This window comes from Parus major, chromosome 5 (assembly GCF_001522545.3).
Source record: "Parus major isolate Abel chromosome 5, Parus_major1.1, whole genome shotgun sequence".
NCBI classification, from domain to species: Eukaryota; Metazoa; Chordata; class Aves; order Passeriformes; family Paridae; genus Parus; species Parus major.
Window position 1 is genome coordinate 17,325,449 of NC_031774.1, and position 27,300 is coordinate 17,352,748.

Below are 27,300 nucleotides of genomic sequence, written 5' to 3' on the forward strand. Positions count from 1 at the left end.
TATGGGACAAAAACCATTCAAAATAACTTTATAAACTCTGTCACATTTCTGCTTTGTACATGAGTTCAACCTTATCCTTTGGGCTTGTTACGGAAAACTGATAATGCTTGCTTTTTGTTTTGCTTTTTCCTGAAAGGCAGACACAAAACCAGCCATCAGTGCATTATTTACACAAGTGCAACACAAACTCCCACCCCCAAAATTAATTTTTTTTCACCAACAAGGTACTTCCAACAGAATGTAAATAAACACCACAGCTTGAGCAGTGTTTCTGAAGTCAGTTTATAAAGGTTAGCTCATTTCTGCAATCCCCAAATGCCAGAGCGAGTAAAGCTTCGCTCACCATCCAACGGGCTAAAAATACGACATTTCAAGTATTAAATCAGAAATTTCTACAGACAATCCATAATTTGATAAATAAACACAAGGGAAACAGTATACAGCTCTCAATACACTGTATGAAAAGTGGTGTCCAGTTTCAAACTTTAGCAAGACAAGTGCACAGCCCAAAAATGTGATCAAAGTAACCCTGAAAACTGCAGCAATCCGGGAGCTCCAAACATTAATCTCTTCTGTGTTTCTCCTTGAATTACTCTGCTGGTCTGAGGCATTTGATTGTTATTTAGTTCTACAGCTGTAGGTAATCCAAAAAAGTCCTAAATTCATTCCCATATGGAAACAATTCAAGAGAAGGTTCCATAGATAATGTCTATCATCATCTTGTTTCTCTGCTTACAATGGGATGCAACTGCAGGTCTGTTATTCCCATAGTTTCCACAGCTAGGACAAGTTCAGTCCAAGTCATGCTGGCTGTGGCTTGCTCTCAGTTTTCCACTTCACGTGTATCTTCACCATCAGTTTTCTTATGTTTCCTCATATGTTTGTATTTTTCCACATATGCCTTCACCAGGTTAGCCACCTTCATAGGGTTGATCTCTCCACTTTTGCTGTGGCAGATCTGCAGGGGATCAGAAAGGGCACTTGGTCAATGACAGCAGCTCAGGCAAGTGGCAGAGAGGCCCTAAGCTGTCCAGGAAAGCCAATTCCTGCGCAGACCTCCAAGGCTCATAGCAGGGTACATAAAGCAGAAAACAAAGACAAGAGCAGTATTTTCCTTCAAGCATTCCAGAAATGGCCCAGAGCTTATCTATGGAGCACCAACTAAATGCAGAGGCATCTCAAAGTGAAATTACTCATTTCTACTACAAGCTTTTCCACCCATCCATCCAGTTTTACCCAACACGTGATAACCAAGCAAGTGTTGGTATCCCATTTTTGGGATGTTTTTGAGGAAGCAATGCTCAGATTAAAAGAATTTGGCAGTTTTGAGAACCCATTTTGAAACAGGGGAGAAAGAATGGACCCTACACAAGTTACTTTATCTCTCTTCAGAGAGGAGTTCACAGTGACTTCAGTAGCAATTGGCACTGCTCAGCTCTCTTGCGAAAGTTTGTGGTTCATATGGGTCACACAGAAGATGTGAAATTACAGCCATTACCTTGGGAATTTTGATTTATGGTAGAATTTCTCAGTGATAGCAAGAATGCAGAGCAGGCAGAAAATACAGTTCTCTCAGGTATCAATTAACTGCCTTGACCATAGGAGTATTACTTCCCCTCACAAGACAACATTTACTTGCTGATGGTGTCCTCTGTAGCCAAGATCTACTCAGCATTACGAGACAGAAGTCAGTATTAGCAAAATTGCAAGGCCCTCTTCCAAGGTTCAGGGACATCACAGGTGCTCAAGGACTTAAATGCACAAGGTATTTTCTCACTTTATCAGAATCAGCTAGAATTCTGGCTGAAGGTCCTAGTGAGGGAGATTTGACCATTCTCACCCAGGGCACATACCATGTAACATTTCAGCTCAGGCAACTGAAGCTTAGCAATGTTCTTGTCCACTGAAAACACCTCATGAAAGCAACAGGCTGACAGCTCCCATCAATGGAACCAACCAGTCTTGCTTAATGCAACTACTGCTTCACCACAGGACTGCAGAGTATCAGGCTCCAAAGATCTGCTAGCCCAGTTACAGTGTGTCATTGATGAAATGGCAAGTGAAAGCTAAAGTATTGCCACTTTATTAAGGACCTGCCCAGCTCCTCCTCTCCACTGCCTTTCACTGGGCTCTCACCTTTTGCACTGCTTTCCGAAGGATGCTCTTGTACTCCTCCTTTGTAATCTCCCTCTTCTGGTAAAAAGGTTTGATGGCAAGTTTCACTTCTTCCACAGCCCTTTCTTGCATGTGAAGCTTCTTCATGTACTGCACAGGAAAGAGAACTTCATTACCTCGTTCTGTCTTGGGAATGGTTTCTGAATCTGTTTTTCTTAGAAATGCTCAAACAATGAAAATTCTCATTTCACAATTTCAACAACCCAAGTAATCACCCCAACCTGTCAATTACTGTCTTGAAACAATTATCAGTTTGCACCATGAGGAGACCTTGCTTGTGTCTCAAGGAATGTGTTTTAAGTAAGTGACTACAATGTGGACTTCCTGATTTTGGTCTCCTCCTTCCCTTCCAACAGCTCTGAAGCAAACACACATCCAACAAAAGACATCAGATTCTAAAAGCAGCAAACCACAACTGTGAATATAAAGCTTCAGATAGCTCTAAAGATAGTCTGAAAATTGCAGAGTTGCCTATGAAGTAATGATTACAGGTGCCACCAAAACAAGTTCATAAAAACTTGCTCATAAATGGAGGCTAAGTGGGAAATGAATCTTACTGTTTGGTTTTATGGTACAAAGCAAAATAATGGGCTAAGAAGTTTTCGTTCTTGTGTTAGCATCCACTGTGCCTTGAGCAGATGGTCTGTGCAGCAAACCCAAAATTCAGCAGCAAGGGACTTGAACTGAAAGATCTCCAAAGTGTTTTACTACCTCTGCATTTCCAGAGCTGCTAAGCAACATGATACAGTCCTACCTCTCTATAGGACAGTCATGAGAATTGACATTAATTTCAAAGAGGGAGGGGAAATGAGAAAACCAGGTGTTTAGAGAAACTTGGACATTGTGGTTTCTGGAAAGTCCCTTCCAAATATTCATGCAAGAAAGTTTCAGAACTTTAAGAATGTATTTCAGATGTTGTAATGTCTCTCTGTCCTATTGTGACAAACCAATAGAAAGCAGAATCATCATATGGAATAAAACCCAAATGAATTCAAAGAGGATTGCCTGTTGCTCCTAGGTTAGCACAGTCAGTCACCAAAACCAGCAGGGCTGGGAAAATACAGTACAGAAAGTTAAAAAAATCCCCAAATGAAAAACTTCAAGTAAACAGCTCATTAATTTTATGCATTCACTCACTTCCTCATTTTTTGTTTTATCCACTGGAGGTTTGGGCGCTTTGATCTTTTCCTCCGCACTTCCAACAGAAGCAGCTTGGATTCCTGGCTCAGATGCTGTAGCCAGGCTGCCTGGCTCTGGGGTGAGGCTCTGTCCTGCTATGCAGCCAAGAGCTGGAAGACTTCCCTGCATGATGAACTGGACCGTGGGCTGGCTCACCGGGGCATAGGGGGGCAGGCTGGAGGGCAGAGCTGGTGCCAGGGGGATGTTCTGACAGTACACCTGTGGAACAGACACCGCTCCGTAAACGCTTGTGCTGACAAGACACAACATCAGAACACAACTTCCAGAGCACCTTTTATCCACCAGGACCTACCACCAGCCCCAATTCCCTTTTAACTGGTGGGAAGCACAGACTGATGGCTCAGACCAAGGCTACCAAGCCAACATTTACAGCTTGATCACAGTCAGGAAGAAGCTCACAGCTTCTCAGGCAGCACCATTTTTCTGCAAGCTACTGCTGAAAGCAGAAGCTGCATGTACAGAGCAGAATTAAAAGATAATACATTTCTTCAATTGTAAGGAGCATCTGAGAGATTAAATGATTGCAGGATTGCCGAGGTGTATGGGCTACATGAAATGTACCACACGCAGAGGAAGGCAAACTGCCATGAGAGGAGGGTGTTGCACAACGAGGGCACAGATGAGATGGGATGCCTTCCACGACACTTGGGTGCCGGAATAGGAACCAACCTGAGAGGAATCTAGATCAGGAAACATAGGCTCAGGAATCATATAATTGGTTGGAGGAGGCTCATTTAACTGCACCTGATTTAACGTTTGGTTCAAGTCCTCTGCTTTCCAGGCCCCTTCTTTTGCTCGCTGAAGTTTGTAAAATGGCATCCCTAGGTATCCCAAGAGAAGGAAAAGAAAACATCTTGAGAACAAAATAATCTGTCAAAGATTCAAACCCAATTCTATTTTGAAAATGAAAATAAAAAACATCTAACAACAAAACTAGCTATAAAAGAATTTTTTTTTAGCGGTCATTTGTATTTTAAAGCTTCTGATAATAGAGAGCTTCTCATCCCCTTGAGCAATTGCTTTCTACTGGGTTTACTCTTGAGAGTAACCAACAAGAACAACACAGGCAACTCTGTCAACACAAGTAGCACAGGTTCCCAAGCCAAACTGCTTCTGGCAGCTTCGGTTTAGCAGCATTCACATGAGTGAGTTACAGAGATTTGTCATTCTCCTTGGCTTTGAGAAACATTTATAAATTCTGAAGGCAAAGCAACCATTCTAATTAAGTGCAGAAAGGGTGGGACATGGGCTGCCAGTTCAGAGATGGGCTTGTTGCACACGCTTCACGCGCAAACAAGCTGCCACTGGCTGAGCTGTGCTGACAGCACATCCTCTCCAATTCATTAACACAACTCACCTCGTGATTTCAACCAGTGCAAAATGCCAGCTCTCAGGATTGCAAACCACAGCATCATCCCAGATCAGATGACAGAGCTCTTACTCTACAACCAGGTCTGACCAGGCACCAAACTCCTCAGCCTTATACAGCCTGTTTCAACTGCTGCTTGTTTTCCAAAAGAGACTTACTTGGAGCTTTTCCAGCAGACAACGTGCCACTTTCCTCCTCTTGAAGATTCCAGGTAACTCTCTTCACTGGTGCTTTTGATTTCAAGGCAGGACCCTGAGGTACCACTTCCAGCTCAGGCTTAGTGAAATTACTTGTATTTTCATTTGAGACAAGGCACTCCTCCTTAACCTCCCTCACGCAATCCGTGACTTTGCTTTTGGATGAGCTCTGAATCGGTGCAGCCTCAGCCGGAACGTGCATGATAACTTCCTTCTTTGGGGGTTGTTCCATCAGAGATGGACATAATGCAGTATTTTCTATTTTAACTGTAATCTCTAGGTTTGTATTGCTACAGCTACCAAGCACTGCTGCATCAGTACTATTCATTAAGTCTGTTTCAGCAAAAGAATCCACATCACCAACTGGGACACAAATGTTTGTGATCTCTGGTGCAGGGAATGCAGTTTCGCTGCTCACTTCTCGACAGATGGGCTCCCCCTTTATAGTTTCTTGGACCTCCCTCAACTGAACTGGGGTCTCAGTTTTTATTTCCTCAAGTTTCACATTTGGCTGGATGGTTATGGAAAGCCCTTCTAGTACTAGCTCCTCTTTTGGTTCTTGTTTCATACAATGGGGTTGCTCCAGACACCCAGTCACATTTTCAGCTGGAGGCTTTTGATCCTTTTCTGGTGCAGGAGGAAGCAAGGTCTCTTTTGATCTGTGTTTCCTTTCTTTGGAACGTGATCGGGATCGCAGTCTTTTTTCCTTTGACTTACTGCTTTTGTGCTCCCAAGATCGAGATGGAGACCGAGACCGAGATCTCCACTTTCTCCTCTCCCAAGACCTGGATCTCGATCTCTTTCTGTCCCTTGACTTCAAACTACTTTCTTTATCATACCTCTCATAGCTTTTGTCCCTCCTGTGCTTCCGCCTTTTAGTCCTCTCATTGCTGTTTGACCGGGAGCGGTCTCTCCGCCTCGATCTTGAGCAAGACCGTCTTTTCTTTTTCCTATTTTCATAAAAATCAGAAGTACTTCCAGGACTACCCGAACGTGACCTGGATTTCCTTCTGTCCCTAGACCAAGAAGTTTTTGCCTTTTTATCCTTGCTTTTATCCTTGGTTTTCTTTTTTTTGGATCGTTCATGACTGCTAGAACGATCAGTAGAAGACCTCCTGTTCTTGGATTTTGATGTGTGTGTTTTGCTGTGCTCTTCCCCACCTGACGAAGAGGTAGATCTGGAGCTTCGGTCCTTCGAATGTGCTCTGTCTCTTGACCCTGAACGTGATCTCTTATGGTCTTTGACAAGTGCTTTTTTCCTTTTCATCTTCTTCTTGCTTCGGGAGCTGGAGTTTGAACAGGATCTGGAACGTGATCGCCTCTCTGCTTGTTCTACCTTTTGGACTTTCTGCTGCCCATCACTCTTTGAGGGACTATCTGGTTCTATTTTCACATTAATACTAGGTCTAATCAATTCCTCAGCGTTAAAGAACACATTAGGTCCTTCTCCACTTTCCTCCTTCAAACACTTTGTATTAGAAATTTCCTTAACAGCAGATGAAGTGCAAGGACTGCTTAGGACATCTGCCTCATCCACACTGTCTCGTTCCTCTGTATCAGAGATCTGTTCTACAATCCTGCTTGCTACTGTCACATTATCAGGAGACTCTCTGTTACCAGACGGCACATCAGAGTCAGTCCCAGACCCAAATATATTTTCTACCCTGTAAGGGGTGAAACGACGGACAGTTTGAAATGTCTGAACTTTTGGGTTTTCAATGGAAATAGTCCTGGTGATATTAGTTAGTGGGATCCCTGAGCCAAGCCTTTCAGGACTGCTGTTTGCTGAACTTGAGTCTGATCCTGTTGGCTCAAACGGATCATAGATTTCACTTTTGACCTGCTTTTTCTTTACTGAGAAAAGAGGTGAAGGGCTCTCCTTCTGCTGCACCTCATCGTCCACAGGGCGGAAGGTATTACAGAATCCTGGGCTGGACAGCCTGCTGGGATGTCCAGTGTTCCCAGGAATATTGATTTTAAAACTCTCAAAAGAGCCTGGGCCTTTGCCCCTCGAAGTGCCCAGCAGCGATGAACCGCTATAGCCGCTGGGATGGGTGGAGCTCGGACGTGTCTGCTGCTGTGGTTCCTTGGAATTTGACTTCTGACTTTCCACCCTGCTACCCTTTCCTGGCTGATTAGTGCTCTCTTTGCCAGTTAGCTGTGTTATACAGGAGCTGGGGATATTACAGCTTTGGCTTCCTGCAGGTTCTGGCTCCACCTGCCTGCTGCTGGTTTCTTTTTTAATCTTTGGTATCCTGGGAAGCTCAAAGATGTCAATTCTCTGGGAAGGTGGTTTTACTGGCTGCCGCACAGATACAGCTTTTGAGCCAGAATTCAAGTTACAGCTCAGGGGCTTTGAAGACGAATCAGTGGGTACAAAGTTTTTAGATTTTCCATTAAATCTGGGCATTTCATTTAACTTTGAGCCATGCCTGCTCAAAGTTGCTGTATTCTGAGTCTGGACAGACCTGGGTGTCATTGAATATTCTGATTTTACAGTTGCCTTTTCCAGTGCAGGGCTTGCTGCAGACTCGCTCCTGCTCAGTGAGGGTGGAGGCGATGAGAACAAGCCCGAGGAGCAGGGTCTGGAGCGAGTACTCAGTCCCGAGGAAATGGAAGGTCCGGCCATGGAGCTACTTGCTGTGGTCCCTGAGAGCACTGTACTTGGGTGGGTGTTAGGCCCTGAACCATCCTCCACTCTCGAGTCATTCGCTGATTTTCTGTGAAATGGAGCTATGGCACACAAAGAGACAATTCAGCGTTTCAGGACATGTCCAGATATTTTCTGCCAACATTAACAGAAGTACTAAGCTAATTATTTTAAGTTCCACTGTGGTTTGCAGACATACCACACAGTAATTAGGAACTCCAATTGTTATTTGGTCAGATACTCACAGTTTAGTGCCAGACAACCACATCTTTGAGGCAAACACTAACGTTTAGGAAATAAATTATTCTGTTTTGTAGGTATCAACCTGACTAGTGATTATTATCCTGCAGTTGCTGATTGACAGAAATGACTATAACAGAGGATGTTAGAGGTACTTATTTTAAGAATAAAGCTCCAAGTTTCAATTTGAACAGATTCTTTCCAAGTAATACCATGCCAAGGGAGAACACAGCTGGAGATGACAGCACATATTTAGAGCTCTACTTTTGCAAAGAAATTTCTTGCTAAGGTCCTTCAGCTTGCTCTTTGAACTGAAGTACAGATCACAGGTGTGGCAGCAATGCATGACACATGCCAGAAAAACTGGGTACCAAGGTAACTCTGGTCTCTCCAGTCCTACATTTTTTATAAAGCAAAGCATGAAACCACCCTGCAGTTCTTTTGAAAGAAGGAAACTGTGTATTAAAACTAAAACCCTCCTGTAACATCTCATGTCTGCATTTCAACACAGACAAGCAACATTATTTCAGAATGTCCATCTTATAAAAACAGATTACTGTTGGCAGCTACTGATTCTATCCTACATATTCCAATGCTCAGTAAGAGTATCCCTAAACTTAAAGCAATGCAGCCTACAGGATCAGGGCAGATGTGGCTGAAACAAGGAGGCAAATAGCACTATGAGATGCCAAGTCCTTACCTTCCTTCTTTGCTGTCAGTGAACCATCTCTGTTGATGACCACATCTGAACTGCTCATCATGAGAAGGCTCTGTCCAGACAGGATACTTCCCAACAGATCAGGCACAGGAGCAGCTTCTGCTTCGTGATCAGGACTCAAGGCAGGCACACTGCTTCTGCATGTTTCAGAGGGGTTACATTTCCTTTACTCTTACAGCACTTGTTCTATACACACACACACATTACATTAAAAGAAACCAGAGTCAAGGGCATAAAGAGAGGTCAGCCAGGGAAGTTCACTTGTAGTTTTGGCTTCACTAGTCATTCAGTCCCCATCTTTCTCTGACAAACAGAAGGTGAAGCTTTTCCTGACTTCCCACAGGCATTACACAAGATAAGAAAGCAATCATATCTGAGACTTTTGGATAGCAAATGCTGGTGCTCACTGTGGAGTATATCAAGATTAACTTTCCAGTGCATTTAAAATACATTTTTGGAGGATAAACCATGGATTACCATTTCAGAGATATTTCTATCCTAACTGCCTCTCTTGCTCCCACCAAATCACAAACACAAATGTATTCCTCAGGCCTATACTTCTATCTAAAAAAAAGACAGAGCTTGAAACAGTGTTTACCCATAAGGTGCCACTGGTAGGGGCAGCTAAGAGCATGGCATAGAGAAATTACACTGAAAAACCACTGCACTGCTCCCACATGGGACAGCACAAACACTCCCCTTTATACTTTGCTCAATTTTACAAAAAAGGGTTTAAGTTCACAGTTCTTGAAATAGGGACTAATAGGGTGTTTCTTGTGTTGGGTATTTTAGTTTTTCTTTCTTTGCTTTTGTGCTGATGGGATTTGGGGTTTTTTTTGTTTGAGTTTACTAAAAAACAAACTTCCAAAGGGACCCAGCTCTTTAAGGGAGCTAGATTTCATCTCTGTATGACAACAAAGCAAACTTTATTCACATAATGTACACCAAAATAACTGTAATAACATATACCAGAGAGATAAAATGGGAACACTATTTTCCCATAAGGGATCAGCTGCTCAGGCCAGACCAGGAAATTCAAGTGTAGCCCAGGCCAATGGAGCCTTTAGAAGAGCTGAGTATCAGCTAAACAGCTCTATCTTCTTATCAATAAGCTACTCAAATAACTCTGAAGACATGGAAAGCTTCCTGAAAGGCTCTCTTCAGAACTGAAAAAGGAAAATAATCCAAATTATCATAGAAATAGACTACCTTAATTCTGAGAAACCAACCTTCACCATAAGTCAGATGCATTAGAGGACAGCTATGTAAACATTTCACACCTTTAACCACTTCAGCTGAGCTCCCTTCATTTCTCTTCAAGCTCCCTCAGCCTTGCAGTTTTCTCTGACTCTGTTGGTACCTGCCTCAGTGACTTTTCCTCATCCCTTTTCTTCTCATCATGCTCCCCAATTCCCTGTGTCCTACCCCTCAGTCCTGAAAATTCACTGTGGCTGCCAGTGGAGGGCCAGCAGAGCTCCCTGGCCTTGGCAGGCTTGCAACACAGAGACAGCAAAGCAACTGTTAAACTGCAGGATCAAACAAAGCTCTTCCTGAATTTTCTGAGAACCAACAAACAGCAGCAGAACTGGGTGAGGTGGGTACAGCCCTCACCTCCTCAGGATGTGCAATTGGATTCCCCAGCCCCAGAAAGAAGCAAGTGCTTTTTTAAATGTTAATGAGACTAGGAAATAAAATATACTAATGGGGTTACTAAATAGTCACAAAACAGAAAGTAAGAAGAGTCAGATTAGGGTGGAAATACCAATTTTAAATTTCAACAAAAATGTTAAAGGTATGATAAAAGAGTGTATGTGCTCAATATTAAAAAAAAAAATCCTTGCACAAACTATTATCTATTTATCTATACTTGTGCAGCCATGCAAGTACACACACACATGCACTTTTTAGAAGATAGGATAAGAAAAGGGTTAAACAAGGATGACCACCAGGTTTACTCTTTTGTTAGGGTCATTAGATGACTAAGAATAATAAAATAACAATGGGCTTTTACCTGGGAAGTCCCACAGAAATGGGTCTAGCTACAGGACGGTGAGACCTCAGTGCTGACTGGGAGAGAACTCTCCTTTTGGCACTCACTGGTGAATCTGGATTTGCTGGAACCTCTTCATTACTGTGATAAAACATACATGCCCGTGAACCCTGAAATCGCCTGCAATGTTTTTCACATCAAAGAGATGATACCACTATGACAGATACGGTTAGAGACCATTGTATGTTTTAGTACGATATATTAAAAAATATTTGTGCAATATACTTATTTGCTGTTCTGCCTAAATAGAACAGCTTGATTCAAACAGCAGAGACTCAAATGTATATTTTAATTTCTAAAATGTTAAATGGACAATTTTCTTTTATGAAAGGATCCAAAAGAACTATCCAGTGGAAAACTAAATTTCACCAACAATAATTTTAGATGCCTCCTCCCCAGAAATTAAAAGTTTGAGTGACATGAACTGTGGCATAGTACAATTTCTCCTGAATTTGAAATGTCTGGAAAAGTGAAGATAAGAAAAGAAGAAACATGAAAGATTGCAGAGGTCCATTTAATTTTGTGTTTACTGTATACAAAATATGTCAGCTAACTTCACTTTAAATAAATAAATACAAAGCAAAGGACCAGAGTTCCTCAGAGCCTAACCTTTCAAGAGCCCCATACATCTTACTGAAAGTTTTCATGAGGCTAATTATTTTAGAAAAACTCTTTAGAGGAGGATGATTCCTTTCAAGTTTAGCAACTCAGCCCAGAAGGAAAGAAAGAACGGGTCATTTTTTTGTAATCATGGGTTGTGTACCCAAAGCTGCCTTCAGAGTGAGCTGCACACTCTGCACGGAGCCACATGTACAAACAACTCAACAACTGTTAAACTCCCAGGTCCCTGATCACAACCCAGAGACCTCTCACCTTTCATAAGGATCCAACTCATATGGATCTCCAAACACAGAGAGAGAAGCTGCACCAATATCTGCTCTCATCAGCCCAAGGGAGGGCTCTGTTGGTTTGTACATGGAAGGAAGTGATGCCCCACGCACAGGTTTGCTGAGACCAAGGGTCCTTGCAATACGGGAGCGAGTCGTAACCTCATTTTTGCCCTGCACAGACAAAGAGATTGGGTTATTTGTATGTTAGGGAAGGTAAATTTGTGTTTAAAGCCCCAAATTCTTCACTTAGGCTGTGTACAGTCATCAGGTTACTACCATCAGCAGCATAAGTGGTGTGCATTTATTATCTATATTTGTTTTAAAGTATGTATGAAACTTGCAACTATGGCCTATATGTCACTTCAAACAGAGACTGCAGATATAACAGATATAAGTGACCAGATAAATTAAGCTTCTAAAAATCTTTAATAATGTCAATTCAAAATTGTTGGTTCCTTATTAAATGCTGGAGTTCTGGCTCGAAAATGTAGACTCTAGACAAAGTAGCTGACAAAAAGAATAAAGTGGGTGCAGAGTACTCTGAAGAGTAATTTACAAGAGAACACTACCCACAACTGAAAGGAATTTTTAGAGCTCCTACAACTGATAAGCTGGGTTTGCAGCAACACAGCCACAAACATCCACAGCCTAAAAGAATAGGTGCTGGCAATTTTAACTGAGCTTGCATCAGTACCAAGTAAACACTACAGCTGAATGGCAAGGCAGGATACAAAGCCTGTAGGACGTGCTTTACAACCTGATCCCTACAGTCCAGGTAACAGGATTTGTCAGCAAAGCCAGCAAGCCTGTATGGAAGCTGCAATTCACTTCCATATACAGCATCTTTCTGCCCGGGACACATCCTGAACAAACTCCCACCAGAAAGAAAGATGTATGATTGTAAGGTGGCACTTCTTCCAACTGAATCCCATGTTATAGTGCTTTCACAGAGGGCTGAAAATGGCAGATACTGACTGGCAGAAACTCACTCACATGTGATCTTACTCTCGTCTTTTTCCCCCTTCTCTTCTTTGTCAGACGCTTGCGTCTCTTCAGCTGTGCCCCTGAACCCTTCTTCCCAGCAGCAGATTTTGTCTGAGCTCTTTTTTTGCCTCCTACTTTCTTCCGCCTTCCTGATGGGACAAAAACCAACGATCTGGATAAATGCTGGCACTGTATTTTACACTGTACTCCCCTTTTCATCCCACCATGACACACAAAGCAGCTCAAAGAGACATACAGCGTGCCACCAACAGCAGAGCAGAAAAAGTGACATCATTAGGATTCATTTAGAAACAACCTCCATGACACTTCTGGGCAGAGGTGCTATAGGGAAAGAAGAAATGCACGTGGGATACCTCCATAGCCATGCAGGTGTGGCAGCATACAGCTGCTGCAGAGTATTCTGTAGGATTCAGGCTCCCCTAAGGCACCTGATGTCCTTACCAGTTTTCCTCTTCTGCCTGGTAGGAGCGCGTGGTGCCAGAGGACGCTGGTAGATGGCTGTGTTCAGGCCTGCTACAACTGCCTCAATTGTTTCATCCAGAAGAGAGGACATGAGGTATCCTGGCACGTGCTGTGGGGAGGATTACAAGTTGCACGATACAGGTACCTAGAGCTCAGCAACATTTACTCACAAAAGCATTTGATAAAAAATTGAGATTCAAATGAGGAAACCCCTCACATCACCAAGCTGCCAGCTAAGCAATTATGTCACTTTTTAAATCTACGGACTGGCATATTAAGGACCTTGTTCTTCAGCCTCCTTCAGTTACATACATGTCCTCAGCTTCTAACTGTGCTTGGAGGACAACAGTTTACACTCCTTCAACCAGTGGAATTATGCTACAGTCAACTCAAGGTATGAACCAAAATAAGATGCACTTTTGTTCAGAGACAAAGGCATATAAATAACAAAGGCAATAAATAACAGTGCCTTTCTAGGTATAGGCATCACTGCACATTGAGAAGTGGAGCCAGGAACAGCCTGAATGGGAAGTGCTGGATTCCCAGGATTACACTACCATGGAATACTAAACTCCTGAGGCACCACCCCTCTCGCTCACAGAAGATGATTCCACACTATTTCTAAAACAACAAGTAGGAAAAGAAAGAAAACTAATAAGTTACCCTGCAGAGTCTTTCACTTTAAACTACACTTTCCTGTATTTTTTTCAACATATAGCCCTGACTACTCAGTTGTAATTGCTTAACAACAATGCATCAAATAATTCATCAACTTTTCCTATTTTATTAATTCTTCTAAAGCTAAAATTGAAACATCTGGGTTTAGAGACAGTGGGGTTTGGCAGTCAAGATCATCTCCATTATGGAGGACATAATGAATTTAACAACTGCTAAAGCATTCTGGGAAGTACTTAAATCGAGGGAAAATGGGATAAAAACTTAAGGTGAGCTGGATCTTCACTCATGACAGCTATCTCAAACTATACTTAATACAGTAAGAGAGGGACCCTGTGTATTTGGGAGATACTCCCTGCATAGATTCTCTAATACTGTTACTGTGTTTGAAATCATCTGGCCACATTATTGAGGAGACTAACATCCGTTTTTTTTCCTCTTCCAACAAGAGACATTTTCACAAACACAGAAACCTTAAAAATACAAAATTTTTCTCTTCAGTTGGGCTGAAGGCAGACAACATGTTCTACTGCTATGGGCAAGGAGACAGGAGGACAAAGGAAAATAAACAATTGCCAAATAAACATGCTAAAAAACCAGAAGTGGTGCAAAAACTTTGTATTAATTGCCAATAAGAATAAAAATATAATTTTTCTCACAATCAGGGGTGATAAAAATGCAGGTTAAGAGAGGAAGTTACTGCAACATCTCAAATTAGAGCATTTTGGTCATGTGCTGTACTCCATTCACACAAGTTGTACATCTCAGATTAAAAGAGCTCCACAGCTATTAACCACTGTGCTATGCACAGTCAACACAGACAGCTGAGCTACTGAAATGGGGACTTATTTCAGTAAGTGTTCCCCAGGGCTCTTGCAGGGTGTCCCTCAGAAATCTCCGTGGATACCCGAATTTGCTGTGCTGTTGTTATGCGGTTCCTGTTCACCGTGGCCCGGACGCGTTCGCTCTGCCGAGTCCTGGCTATGGCCCGCGTTCGGACATGAGGACGGAGCCTACTGGTGGTGGGGACAACATCGGCCATGAGGGCAGCCACCTCTTCCTCACTGACATGATCTGCATCTTGAACGAGAACCAGCTGAGGTTACTTGTCTTTCTACAGGTGAAATCATTTAAAGAATTTCAGACAAAAAAAAATCAGCATTCCCTTTCTTAAACCAATCACTTCCACAGGCAGCCATTACCCTCTCGAAAGGAAATGAGCACAGACACCACTGCTTCAGACTGGTACACAGTGTAACACTTTTCTAGGTAACAGAAATTGCTGCTACCTCTGCAGTCTGAGGTCAGGATATTAATAAATTCTTTCCAATGTAACAGAGTAAAGTCACACTATGGTGCTGGGATTTCCTTGGAAAGGTTAAAGAATGCTTACAAGAAGCAGTTCCACAGGTTTTAACTGCAGATGAAAATGTTCATACACAGAATCCTCTCATCAGTCAAGAGTTCAAGTCTAATCTTAAGGCTCAAGAGAGAATGCTTATCAAAACAATTATTTGAAACAGATAAACCAGGAGGTTAAACACATCTTCAAAACACCACATGATTCACTTTATCTAACTTGGGAGAAAAATATTTACTTTGACTGGCAACCATGAAATCCTTACCTGCAACACCGTTGGCACCCATGGGAGCACAGGCAGGGCAGAACCATTCATCTACAGGGACTTCACTCAGAGGAGGATTAAGGCATTCCATGTGATACCTTGAGAGGAAAAAAAAAAAGAAAATCAAACAATATGCTCCTTACCAAGGGAAGACAGCATTTTACCCCTATCCAATGCTATAAAAGGCAGATTCATTCTGTTAAGCCTGAAACTAAGGTTTATGCATCTGCTTCTACCAATCTGCAGAGAAAAGATGCTACCTGATAGTTATACGAGGGTCTTTAGTTCTAGATGGTATTTTCACCACTTTAGGCTCAAAAAATCTCAGAAAACTGAGCCTTTCCCCCTCACTGTGTGGTGAATTACTTGCCATTTGAACCCGAGTTGCAAGAAATGTGCAGAGCCAAAACTGATGGTGGCAAGTGAAGTACAGAGGTTCTGGGGAGACAGGCAATCAGGAAACAACATCAGCTTCCTGAGAACCAACACAGTACTAACAGCAGTCATACTTATGAGCATTTGAAGCAAGCTATTCTGCGCTTTTCTAGAGTTAATCTCAGCTATGGAGAGCTAGTAAAGACTGCAAGTTCTTTTTTCAGGAAATGCTTTCCAGAGGTGCTAACTCTGGAAATCGAGCATATATAAATAACTTGAGGAAAAGAAGACAAAAATCAAACAACTGTATCAAACTAGGAATAACAATATATTAAAAATATTATAGTAACCGTTGGGAGATCACAAAGTAAAATCTGAAGCAATACCCTGACTTGGGACAGGCTTATGGAAATGCAGAAAAACCTAAAAGATGAGACTTCAGATAAGATCTATGAAACACTGTTTTGGCTTAATATTTTAAACTCAGTGTTCTGATGATACTCTTATCTGCAGTGCTTCTGATTTTGTCTTTTTCCCACAAGGTGAATCAGTGCCTATGTGTGTATGGACAACCAGACTTACCAGATGTCTAGTTAGCTTGCTAGAAATAATTTTTAAAAGGTTATTTTACATACTCATTGCTAGCATCTCTCTTTGTTCAGTGGGTAACTTTTGACATCTTCAAACTGACAATGCTGGAGGACTGATTAAGCAGTCCAAGGACTTTAAATTCTAGCAGAAAATTGTAGGGCCAAAGTTGTGTTCAAGTATATTCATGACTCTACTTAAACATTCATTTTATTAATCAAGAAGTGGGGCAGAGACAGAAGGAAGCAAGAGTAAGAAAATAATTTAAGAGCCATGGCTGTAAAGAAAATCCTCAACATTTCACAAAACTGTAAATCTTAAGCACTTCACCTGCACAGCACTAATGCCCAGTCACTTGGGACAAGTAATGCATCCTCTCCTCATGGAGATAAAAAGGATGTAAGGTTCTACCATTCATACATCACCTTCATCGCTTGAAGGCATGGTCATCTGTGTCAGTGGCCTGCAGCCTTGGTATGTGCAGGACTCTCCACACATACGTTGCTAAATGGCCAGAAAAGGATCCATCACATCATGGGAATGGATGTCTGCACAATAACACATGGATACATGGCTGGCCTCATTATGAGCCTGAAGACAACAGCAAGGAGCAGCCTACAAACCAGACAGTGCCTGGGGACCAAATTCTGACCATGTGCAAGCATGCAGGTGCTCCATTCACTTCAGCCTCTTACCCTGCATCACAGCCATCACAGAGCAGCAGGCGATCCTCACGGTCACTTCTGCCGCACACTTCACAGAAGGTTGGATCATCCTCTCCATCAGTACCCTGAGTTTTCGTGTTCTCAACAGGAATCTAAATAAAACAGAGATGCACAGTTTATGCAGAATGTGGTGCCTTTTAAAATCCATTGTCACACTCACAGTAGTACCCACAGAAAAATCTAAAAGTGAAGGAACCAAAATGGCTATTACACATCCGAAACTTCACTTAACTCATTCAGCACATCTAGGGCATAATCAAATGTCTGACAACATCTACTTAACTTGTCTACTGTCAGACACCAATGACTACAGAGAACTGCATTTTAAGAATAGACAGAAGAAAAATCCACCAATAAGATCAAAAGTAGACAAACAAAAATAAACATCCCAAAAACGAGACTAAAGAAAAGAGCAAACTTCACTACCCCCTGTATTACTTCAGTGTTAATTCTCACTTCTGTTAGAATGCAAACAATAATAAACCATCAGTTCAATGAAAACAAAGCACCAAACCCCTAAATGTCTCCTGGAAACCAACATCTGATATCAAGAGCAATGACAACTCCTCAATGTTCTTTTGTGAGCAACTACCAGCACACTCAACCAGTGCCCTTCAGGGCTTTCCTACTGCCCTGTGCCTCTCTCCCCTTACAAACACAGCTGCTACACAGCACTCCCAGGAAGAGATCAAGGATCATCTAGACTATTCCTACTCATCCTGTAACAAGCAGCACTTGAAGAATGCAGGGCACCTTCCGCATTTGGAGAGACTTATCCATGCAGAACAGTTTTCAGTCAAATGTCCATTATACAAAACAGGCAGTTATAAAAAACATCCTTTTTTCTGCCACACAAATGATGCCACAACACAATATAGCAGGAAGTAAGGTTAAGAAGGAAGAAAAATTGTCACAGCTCCTTAAAAGGCAAATTCAAAATAGGAAAGAAATCGTTCATTCAGACAGCAAGTATTACATAAACCCCCTAGAAGGGTAAAATTTTGAATAACAATTTTGTGCCAAATGGCCTCCTTGTTTGCTACAGTAAAAGGCTTACCTTTTTTAAAATTTTACCACCAAAACGTGCCCGAATGTTAATGTAATTAAAGAGGATTCTATCCACTGGACAGGAGTTTGCATTCTAGGGAAAAAAAATAAAAATCCCAGTACAGTTAATAAGTGAATCCCTTTATTCAATTTTTAATAAGAAATCTTAAATTATTAATGTAATAAGCATTATATTAATGTAGTAGTCATTTTAACAGCTATTGATCTTGATATTTTAAGTACTTAAAACTGACTTATCTGGTTTACAACCAACCTGTTCTATCAGAGAAAACATGCATTGTTAGAGGAGCATTTATTTCACTGAAGCAATTTAATTATTATTCAATTGCCAAAGCAACATCAAAGTTCTTCCAAGCACTGCCTTGAAAGGCTGCTCATGTTTTAAGGAATTTACTTTCCTTTAGACAAATGAGCAACTAGAAATGGTTTACAAATATATTCAGTAAAGAGTGATTTATTTGCTTTTTAAAAAATGTAATCACCACTGCTACTGCTGCATGCACTGTAAGTTTTGTTGTAATTTTCACCCTGGATTATGATATGGGACCTACACAGTAGCAAAGAACTCTGACTGAAAACTGAATTCAGAGCAAGCTGCTGATTGTCAGCATTCATTTACATCTTTTCTATGCTTAGATGTTCAGGGTTGCAACAGATCCCAATCCAATGGTCACAATACAGATTTCAAGAAAAGATAAAGACAGATAGACAGAGAAACATATCTATATCTATCTATCTATATCTCCAAGCATAGAGAAAAATTAGTATCTCAACTTGAAAAAACAGAAGAACTGTAGATGCCTACAAACCCACTTGCTTGTGACCTTACAGCTTGCAGAGAATGGAACAAATGAGGATGGGTACAAGAAAAACAGTTCAAACTTTGAACATGAATCTTGCCAAACAGAGCAGTAACCCAAGTCTGTTTAAAAAAGCTTAAGAAAGCAAATATCAATACTACAGTGTTTTGTTCTCATTACAGGACAGCAGCATGATCACAGGGGATAGAGAAGAGCACACCAGGAGGCCACAGGACAACAGCTCACCTTAGACCACTCCACAATGCAGTCCAAGCAGAAGTAATGGGAGCAGTTCTCAGGAGTCCCAACAGCCTGATCCCGAAATGTGTTGAGGCAAATGGGGCAGTTTTCACCATCCTCATCAGAGGAGATGTTCACTCCATTCAAGTGTGGCTCTGATTTCAAAGCATCAGTCATTCCTTCCACAGTGGCCTCACTTTCTTCCTCCTCTTCCTCCTCCTCCTCATCATCTTCACAATCTTAAGGAGTGAGAGATAAAAAACAGCTTGTGTGTGTTGCAGGGCTTCAGCAATGAGGCCAGAAGGGATGGGCAGGACAGGGCTCCAGTTCCCAGAAAATTCCAAGTAAGCTTATTGTATGAGTCTGCAGGGGTCAAGCACAGACTTCCCGGTTTAAGGCAATAAATTTTGCTGTTTCCTTGCTTTCTAAATCCCTTCACTAAAAAGCAATGGATTAATCTGGTGAAAAATAAAGCCTGATAATATGAGTAGCCTTGCAAGAGATTAAAAGCACAGGCACAAGAAAATCAAAAGATTATCTAAACAAGACAGTTAAGATATGTCAGGCTACCACTGAACAATGAAATTAAAAATAAAGTTATTATAAGTTACCATGTACCAAACTTTTGCTTTTTTAAGAGACATTGCAGAGGAAAAGCAGCAGCAACACACTCTACTGCAGAACAGCAAATGAAAGATTTCAACAGTAAAATATGATTTTGTGATCCAAGGAATCTTAGTGCCTTAAAGACCACTTAAAGAAGCTTGATCTTGAGTAAAATTAAACACTCAGCACACATCATTGAAAGGTATTTTTATTTTTATTACATAATACAAAGACATGTTAGTCTTTCTCTAAAACCTGTGAACTAAGCTGGTGTTTTGAAGAAGCAACAAAAAGTACCTAAAACCCTACTCACTTTGAGGGAGGACTTGTTGTTGGGCTGCTTGTTTGTTGTTTTTTTTTAATGAGAATGAGGCCCTTGTCTTTTCTACTGAATTCTCCTGTCTGGACATACAGAGTATACTCTGAATGACGCATTAATAAAGCTTTTTGGCACCTGGTATCAAGTTTTTAGTCTGTGTTCAAATCAGTCTAACTAGTCACTTGGAAAACTGTGCTCTTGCCTTCTCAACAAGCTTTAGATCTGATAAAATTCTATTTTTGTATATCCAAATATTAATTTGAGTGTAGCAGCTTCAAAAGTACATGTATATCCAGAGTATATTTTCAGTAAAATTAACAAATTCAAATAACATCCACACTCCTTTTTTAAAGAAAAATTAGTCAAGTCTTCTTCCATCCTCCCTAGGTATTACAGCAATAATAACTTATTTCCAGAATTCCCCATCACAACATTCACTTTAGAGCCCCATGCCAAAGCAAACTAACAAATATGCTTTTTATGTGAAAAACCAGCATGAGCCATTGCTGCAACTTTGGCTTTTTTTCCTGCTCATGCTGGGGCAGAGTTCACTCCTGCTGACTACAACTCCACCACTTTGGTTAGCAGATAGTCTTCAAACATGCAAATGCTTTAAAAGCTTAGAAATTGGGAACTATTATTTGATTGCTTATTACTGCAGGATTTTGGCATCATCCTGACACAGCAGCATCTGTAGATTTCTATTTCACTGTTAGTTTCTGGAGGAACAGCTTTCATCTCGCTCTTCCTCAGTTATTAAAAAATGCCTGTTAAGGCATATGAACAGACCTTACCTTCTAATTCTTCATCTCCACTTTCTTTGTCCTCCTCACCTCCCTCTTCCTCAGTGTCATTATCTTCCTCTTCACTACCAGTATCGTCTTCTGAATCCCAGCTATTTCCACCATTGCTTTCTTAAAAAGAGAAGAGCAGAGGAAATACCTATTTGATGCAGACAGACAGGCAGAACAGCGCCCTAATCAGGCCACTATGGATGAAGTCCCCCATTTCCTCAGTGGTATCAAAGCTGCCCATCTGGAGAAACTCCAGGGAAGTATACCAGCAGTCTGATACACACAAGCTATGAAGCGAAGCAAAACAAAAAAACTGTCAGGGAAAAAGTGACAAATGGTCCCAAATACAATTTTACCAGCCTGCTGAGGGTAAATCAATAGGTTCTGGAACCTCGAAGCAGAAAGGTGCACGTGCAGAGAGGCCACACTTACCTGTTTCGCTGAGGAGGGCGAGACACTGCCTTTTGCCCTTTCCCAGAGCAGCGTTCTTGTTGATCAGCTCATCCTGGCTGTCATCATCCATGGCGGGACATCGGAATCCCGGCAGGACGGCCGAGTCGGGGAGGCAGCGCGGCGCCTACAGCAGCGGGGCAGGCACCGGGCCGGAACAGGGCGCCCAACGCATCTGCGGAGACCTGCTGGGAGAAGGGACATTGCTCTCCTACACCACGGAGCAGTTTTCCCAGTCTCAGCTGTGACTACAGCCATTGCTCCGTGAGGTTTCACAGCCCTGCTGAGCTGGATGAAACCAGCTGCTTGTGAAAATCTGTGCGAGTGAGAGATTCAGCTTTATCTTGGGCTCCTGGATGATGGCAAAAGGTGGAACCAGAACTCCCCACTGAAAATAGCAACAGAAAACCTACAAACACTGAAACCATCCCATGGACCAGCAACTCACTGCAAAACTGAAGGGGCCAGAGGCCCTTTGAACGAAGCCTAACAGGATGACAATATGTGTTTTAAATCAAAATACTCCACCTTGCCTGACTGAAAAGAAGAATAAAGATCATGTCGTTTAGGTCCTTTACATATTAAAAAAAGAGCCTTTGCGCAGTTCTTGTCATGAAGTAGAGAAGTTGAAGACCCCATAACCATTATTCCATGGAAAAGATAAGACCTGATTTAGTGCATATTAATGCAATCACATTAATTGCTGTGCATTAGCACAAACTGGCAGTAAAACTGACAGATACTGAGAGATGTTGCATGATCCAAATTCATAATGACAATTAAATCAGAGCTTTTAACACATAATGCTACAAAGCATTAAGGCAGACAGACCCCTGGCAAGCTTCTATAAGCAAGTCATGAAAATATATAATTAAAAGACACTTAAAGCTAGGTGTCATATCTCAATATGAAAAAAAATGATTCTTTTATAAGTGTGGTAAAGAAGTTTCAATCAGGTGCTCTTCTCCCACTCTCCCTGTTCCCCATTACATATCTTGCATATTAAGAGATTTTTTTGGAACAAAACATTATGTTTTATTCAAGTGCTCTTGATCTGTACCTTTACTTCCACACTCCCTCTTTAAGCCATAGAGCACAGGTCTGCACCAGAGTCTTAAAAATGTAGGTTCTACTAAACTAGATCAAACTACAAACGGAGTCTTCAGTGATCAGGGAAAAAAACCCAACTGAACAGAAAGAAGATTGAGCTTCAACACAACTAAGTTATTGTTAAGATTTCTCCTAACTTCAGTAAGAATGCTGCCTAAAAAGAGGTTTACATTTTTAGTTAAACTTGTGGCTGTTAACAGAAGTGTTTAAAAAACTGTTTAAAAACAATTTATGTTGGCTGAAAATACACAAACTCATCAAAAGCCAGTCACTCCATGATGCAACTGAAAAAATATGAAGAAACACCCGTAAGTTTTCAAGTTTCAGCAGTGCGTATGTATGAATTATTCAGACTGAAACTCAATTATATAATATCCTCCCAAAAGCTCAGTTAGCTACAGCAATGCAAAATTTGTGGTGACGTGACAAGCAGGCCACACAAAGGGAAGGACTGGCAGCACCAGTCCCCCAGCAGGGCAGTGGCAGGCACGTGTTCCATCCCTGCATTTGGATGCTGAGATCTGGGAGTGGATGCAGAACCTGGGCTACTTCTCCATGGGCATCCTGTGGAAACAGAGCAGGTTCCTGCTGACCTGTCACTGCCACACCCAGTCAAGCCACGGCACTTCTGAGCCACTGAGGATGAGGGTGGCCAACCAAAGCCACGGCAAGTAAAAGCCATGGATAAGCCTCCACTATGGCCATTACCTTTGTTTCCCTGCTCTCCACTGTCCCTCAAAGCACAGCAATAAGCACAGGGTGGAAAAGATCTTTGTTTCAAAAAGTGATTCCTACAAGCCACAGTTCTGACCAACATACACTTCGTTATATTTCCAAACAGCATGCATTTCTTCACTGTAGTGGAATAAAACCACTACCCACATTATTTTTGCCTTGCTACCCCATGGAAAGCTATCCTTTAGGCACAGAGGCAAACAAATCAGCACTTGTGACTTGACAATCTGAACTGACATATTTATGCTGCAAATGTAAGCTTGTACTTTGCTCACAGGCAAAATTCCGAGTTAAAGAAAATCTGGTATTGCAGCAAACAATCAAGTCTTCAAATCATGTCAGTAAAAAAAGTCTGTTTTGTGGATAGCTGGAAACTTACAAGAAGCAACCAAGTGATTAAGTAAATTTAAGATTTCTAAGCACATCACAAGTATTTTTATATATATATTTTTTATATATACTATATAAGCAACCTTTTCCAAACTGGGAAGCTGCTCTTAAGAAAAAAAGAGGGAAGCCATGGTGGACTATACTAATATAAGAGTATACTAATATGAGAGGCCCCTTATATTTTTTTTAAGAACAATAAGCAGCATTTCCAAGCTGTTGTTTTTTTTTTTTAATGGGAGGCTTTTCAAACAAACTGCAACTGTGAAACACGAACACATCCATGATACACTTCAGATAGTTTCACCCACCTGTACAAAAGCCCTGTTTTCTCCAGCACTTACCACATCAGAATTTTTCTAACCCCCAGAGCCAGAACTAGCAAATACAAAATAGATGGAAAACATTTTTATTATGTAAACTAAGAAGTTTGGTTAAGGAGGGGATGGCAGTCATTCCTCCAGAGCAAACCTTAACTCTGCACTTCTCTAACAAAAAGGACCAGACTGCTAAAAACCAACCAGTTATCCCTGAATACAATCTGACTCGGGCAGCTACAGCTGCTTAGTTTGGGGGTGTGAAGGACTTGCCCTCGTGCTTGTACCCAACCCCTCACTGCTTCATCACCTGGAAAATCCCACGGTCTGCAGTAGCCTCCATACAGCCCTTCAGCTGCAAGCAGCTCTAACATTCACCAATCCTCCCTTCTGCATGCCACTTTGTAAGTCTGTTCAGAGGAGTTTAGGATAGAATACAGATGCAGGGTGATCCGGCCAGAGATCCCTTGTCTTGTACTCAAAACCACTGATGCTTACAGCAAGCCCCATTTCAGTTCCTTGGGCAGGTGCATCATCCACTCACACAGCATAACTATCCAGTGTCCAGATTACAGCTTACATACAAGGCTGTTTGAAGGCAGTCACTGCCCTCCTCCTTAACATCCCCATTTTCAAATTCTCATTTAGAATACCCTAAACAAACATTACACTACAGAAGCAACAAGTGTATGGCAGGTGTTTGATCACTTTACTTGCAACAGAGCTTTTCTGCTTAGGTTTCCTTCCCCAAGACACAACCTCAGCAAGGCCAGATTGGGTTTGCTTGCAGTGCTGTGTCCCTATGGCAGCATAGGCTCTGCTGCAGGACAAGTCGTAAGCCCAGGCTTTGCTGCTAAAACAGATTACATTTTTACACAGAGATGCCTTAATTCATTTTAACAGTACAATCAAAGTGCAATTACAAATATTTTCTTCAAGCTGTATTAGCAACAGGGTTTTCTGTTGGCTTCAACAACAGAGAAGATTTAAGTGCTTCCTCCGGAACAAGTGTTTATCAAACAAGCACTTCAGCAAACATTTAGCTTTTTGAACTAAAGTCCTCATGCACTACCACAAATCAGTGTTTTAATGTACTTTGAGTATGTTCCAGGGAGAAGGCAAGCACAGTTTTCCAGCCATCAAGAGGAGGCACAGTCTGCAGAGGACACTAGAGCTCCATCTCACCTGACACAAAGCCCATAGAGCTGCTACAACAGCGAGCACTTCTCCCAGCCACAGGCACTTTTCCTCCTAGCACCTCGTCCTCCACCAACTTCTTAGGTAGTTTCTACATTTTTTTTAGAAACAGAACAGCTATTACAGAAGGCATTTACTTTCACTTGCTTGGGTAACACTCAGGATTTTTTACAGGCAAAGAGAAGTTTCTCACAGGGTGATTTTGAATGCTGATCTAATTACACGGGCAACTACTGAGCCATGATGTTCTAAAGACGACTTATAACTAGATTTAAACCTACTAAATATTCAAACATACAGGCTTTCAGTTCTCATTCACACATCTGCTTTATTGATTTCTTGGGGGGAGGGGTTTGGTTGTGTTTTTTCCTGGTTTTGTTTTTTTCCCCCAATAAACTAAATAATCAAGTTCTCTGGAAAAACAATGTCACACATCAGAAATCATTTAGATTTGTTTCCAATTTCATATGTTACATTCAAAAACATGAAAGTAAGAACCATTGTAAAAATCATTGTTGTAACTGGTTGGAAAAAATCTGGTTATGGTGTGACTATTATCCACCATCACCACATTCCAAAGGTAAATTAAGACAACTTGGCAGAGAAATAATGCAGATTAACAAGACACTCCTACAGCCCAGAGTCATGCACTGCCAATCTAGCATGCACAAGGAGCTTAAAAAAGTCCCCTAAATCTAAATTTAGATCCCTGTTTAAATTACCAAAAACAATTTAACTCTTAAATACCACTAATCAGAACTGCCTATGCAATAATTTAAGTGGAAGCACCTAAGAACCCAATAGATAAGCCACAGAAAACTAATCCCAGGATAGGTAAGGAAGTGCTTATCTGCCACCCCATCCCAGCCCTGCCCTAAATTTAGCCACCTTGAATTCCAGGATGAAAACTGTCCACCAAAGCTTCCCCAGGAGCTGACACTACACTCTTTGGGGAGTTCGTAATGCAAACAAAGCAACACAAAGCACTTTTAAAGTACATCATCTTATCCAGAGGAGCAGCTAAGCATTTTGTACCTCTGTATTCAAAGCAGCAGCCAAGCCCTGTGGAATTCCCAGCCTCCAATTCCTTGCAACCACTGGCTCTGCTTCCAGCTGTGAATTAACTACTCTCCAACTCTGCACATCCTTCTCTTTCTTAACAGGCTTCTTTTCCTAGGAAGAGTCACCCTTACTGGCGAGCTCCCTTTCATCATCGGTCTTTCACACCAGTCCCATTTTTAGCTACAGCTTCCCCTGCTGTTTATGGGCATGACTGTGGGAAAAGAAAAAACCACAACAAAAACCAACAAACCCAAACAAACAAGAAAACCCAAACAAAAAGCTCACACACTTTTATATTCTGTGCACGGCCCTGCGGAGGAAGACCCACCTACAGGAAAGGAAATAACACAACAGACACCCCGAAGCACACCAGCAACACACTGCATGGCAACAACCTGCAGGAAACCCAGTAAATGAAACTACATTTTGTGTATGTAAATGTCATGTGTAAATGAAACGCCCCACTGTCACCAAACGTGGGGCGGCCAAGGGAAGGCTCCAGCGACACAACTTAGAACCTCCCCGTAAGCACAGGTCCCTCAAGGCAAAGTTTTTAAGCCTGAACGTGGCCTTGTGACAAGCTAATACACGATTATAAATAAATAAATAAAGCTTGCACGCAGCTCCTCGTTTGTACTTGTCAGCCGAGCTGACAGAAACAGCTGATAACTTCTCCCGTGTGTGCACCACAGACAGTGGGAATGGGTGGGAAGAGGGAGGAAAGGAGGAGGGAAAGGGGAGAGGCGCGGACACAACACACCGGAAACACTTGGGGTTTTGTTTAGTACCCTTACTATATTTATACACGTACTTAGTACATTTATTTAGGTCTCTGCCGCAGCGAAGGCAGCTGGATGGCTCCCAAGCCGTGGTGCTCCCGAGCCCGCTCGGCCTTTTCGCATCCCGCGGGACGCTCCCACGGGAACCCCGGGAGCACCCGGGGCCAGCCCGAGCCGGGGCTGCCCTCCCGCGGAGGCGTCTCCCGTCGGAAAACAACCCACTAAATATGCTGTCGTCGTTGCTGTTTATAGGAACAACGCTAAAGGAGCGACCGGGGCAGCTCCTCACCGGGCTGGGGGAGGCGGCCGCTCCGCCAACTCCCATAGCCCGGCCCCCACCCATCCACCGCCCGCCTGCCTGCCTGCCTGCCTGCCCCGGGCACTCACCGAGGAGCAGCCCCGGCGCTCACATCCCGATCAGGAGCAGCCCGGCGCCCGCTCACATCCAGGACCCCGCGGCCGCCGCTCCCCCGGAAGCGCTGTGGAAACACT

General features: G+C 42.2%; 1 protein-coding gene across 5 annotated transcripts; it reads right to left on the bottom strand.

Moving 5' to 3' along the window:
- Nucleotides 1-27,300, bottom strand: PHRF1 (PHD and ring finger domains 1). 5 transcript variants are annotated; one of them, XM_015630881.3, is made up of 18 exons: nt 27,196-27,300; nt 21,204-21,406; nt 20,772-20,891; nt 19,059-19,291; nt 18,002-18,085; nt 16,915-17,036; nt 15,257-15,354; nt 14,539-14,711; nt 12,936-13,065; nt 12,483-12,622; nt 11,473-11,660; nt 10,561-10,680; nt 8,532-8,686; nt 4,903-7,674; nt 4,120-4,196; nt 3,313-3,573; nt 2,137-2,265; nt 1-958 (listed from the first exon to the last, which is right to left on the bottom strand). In XM_015630881.3, the coding sequence occupies exons 2-18, from the start codon at nt 21,292-21,294 to the stop codon at nt 824-826; spliced, it is 5,028 nt and encodes a 1,675-aa protein (XP_015486367.1). In that variant the 5' UTR covers nt 21,295-21,406; nt 27,196-27,300; the 3' UTR covers nt 1-823. The 5 variants fall into 5 exon arrangements, with proteins under 5 accessions (XP_015486367.1, XP_015486365.1, XP_015486366.1 ...); XM_015630879.3 differs by having other exon boundaries at nt 4,045-4,196; XM_015630880.3 differs by having other exon boundaries at nt 4,045-4,196; nt 21,204-21,409; nt 27,196-27,294.

Coding starts and splice junctions, on each gene's coding strand:
- PHRF1 (XM_015630879.3), bottom strand. CDS start 21,294: ATGGATGATGACAGCCAGGATGAGCTGATCAACAAGAACGCTGCTCTG. Junction 20,892..21,203: donor CGCCCTCCTCAGCGAAACAG/GTAAGTGTGGCC, acceptor TCTCTTTTTAAG/AAAGCAATGGTGGAAATAGC. Junction 13,066..14,538: donor CAACAGCACAGCAAATTCGG/GTATCCACGGAG, acceptor TCCTCCCCACAG/CACGTGCCAGGATACCTCAT.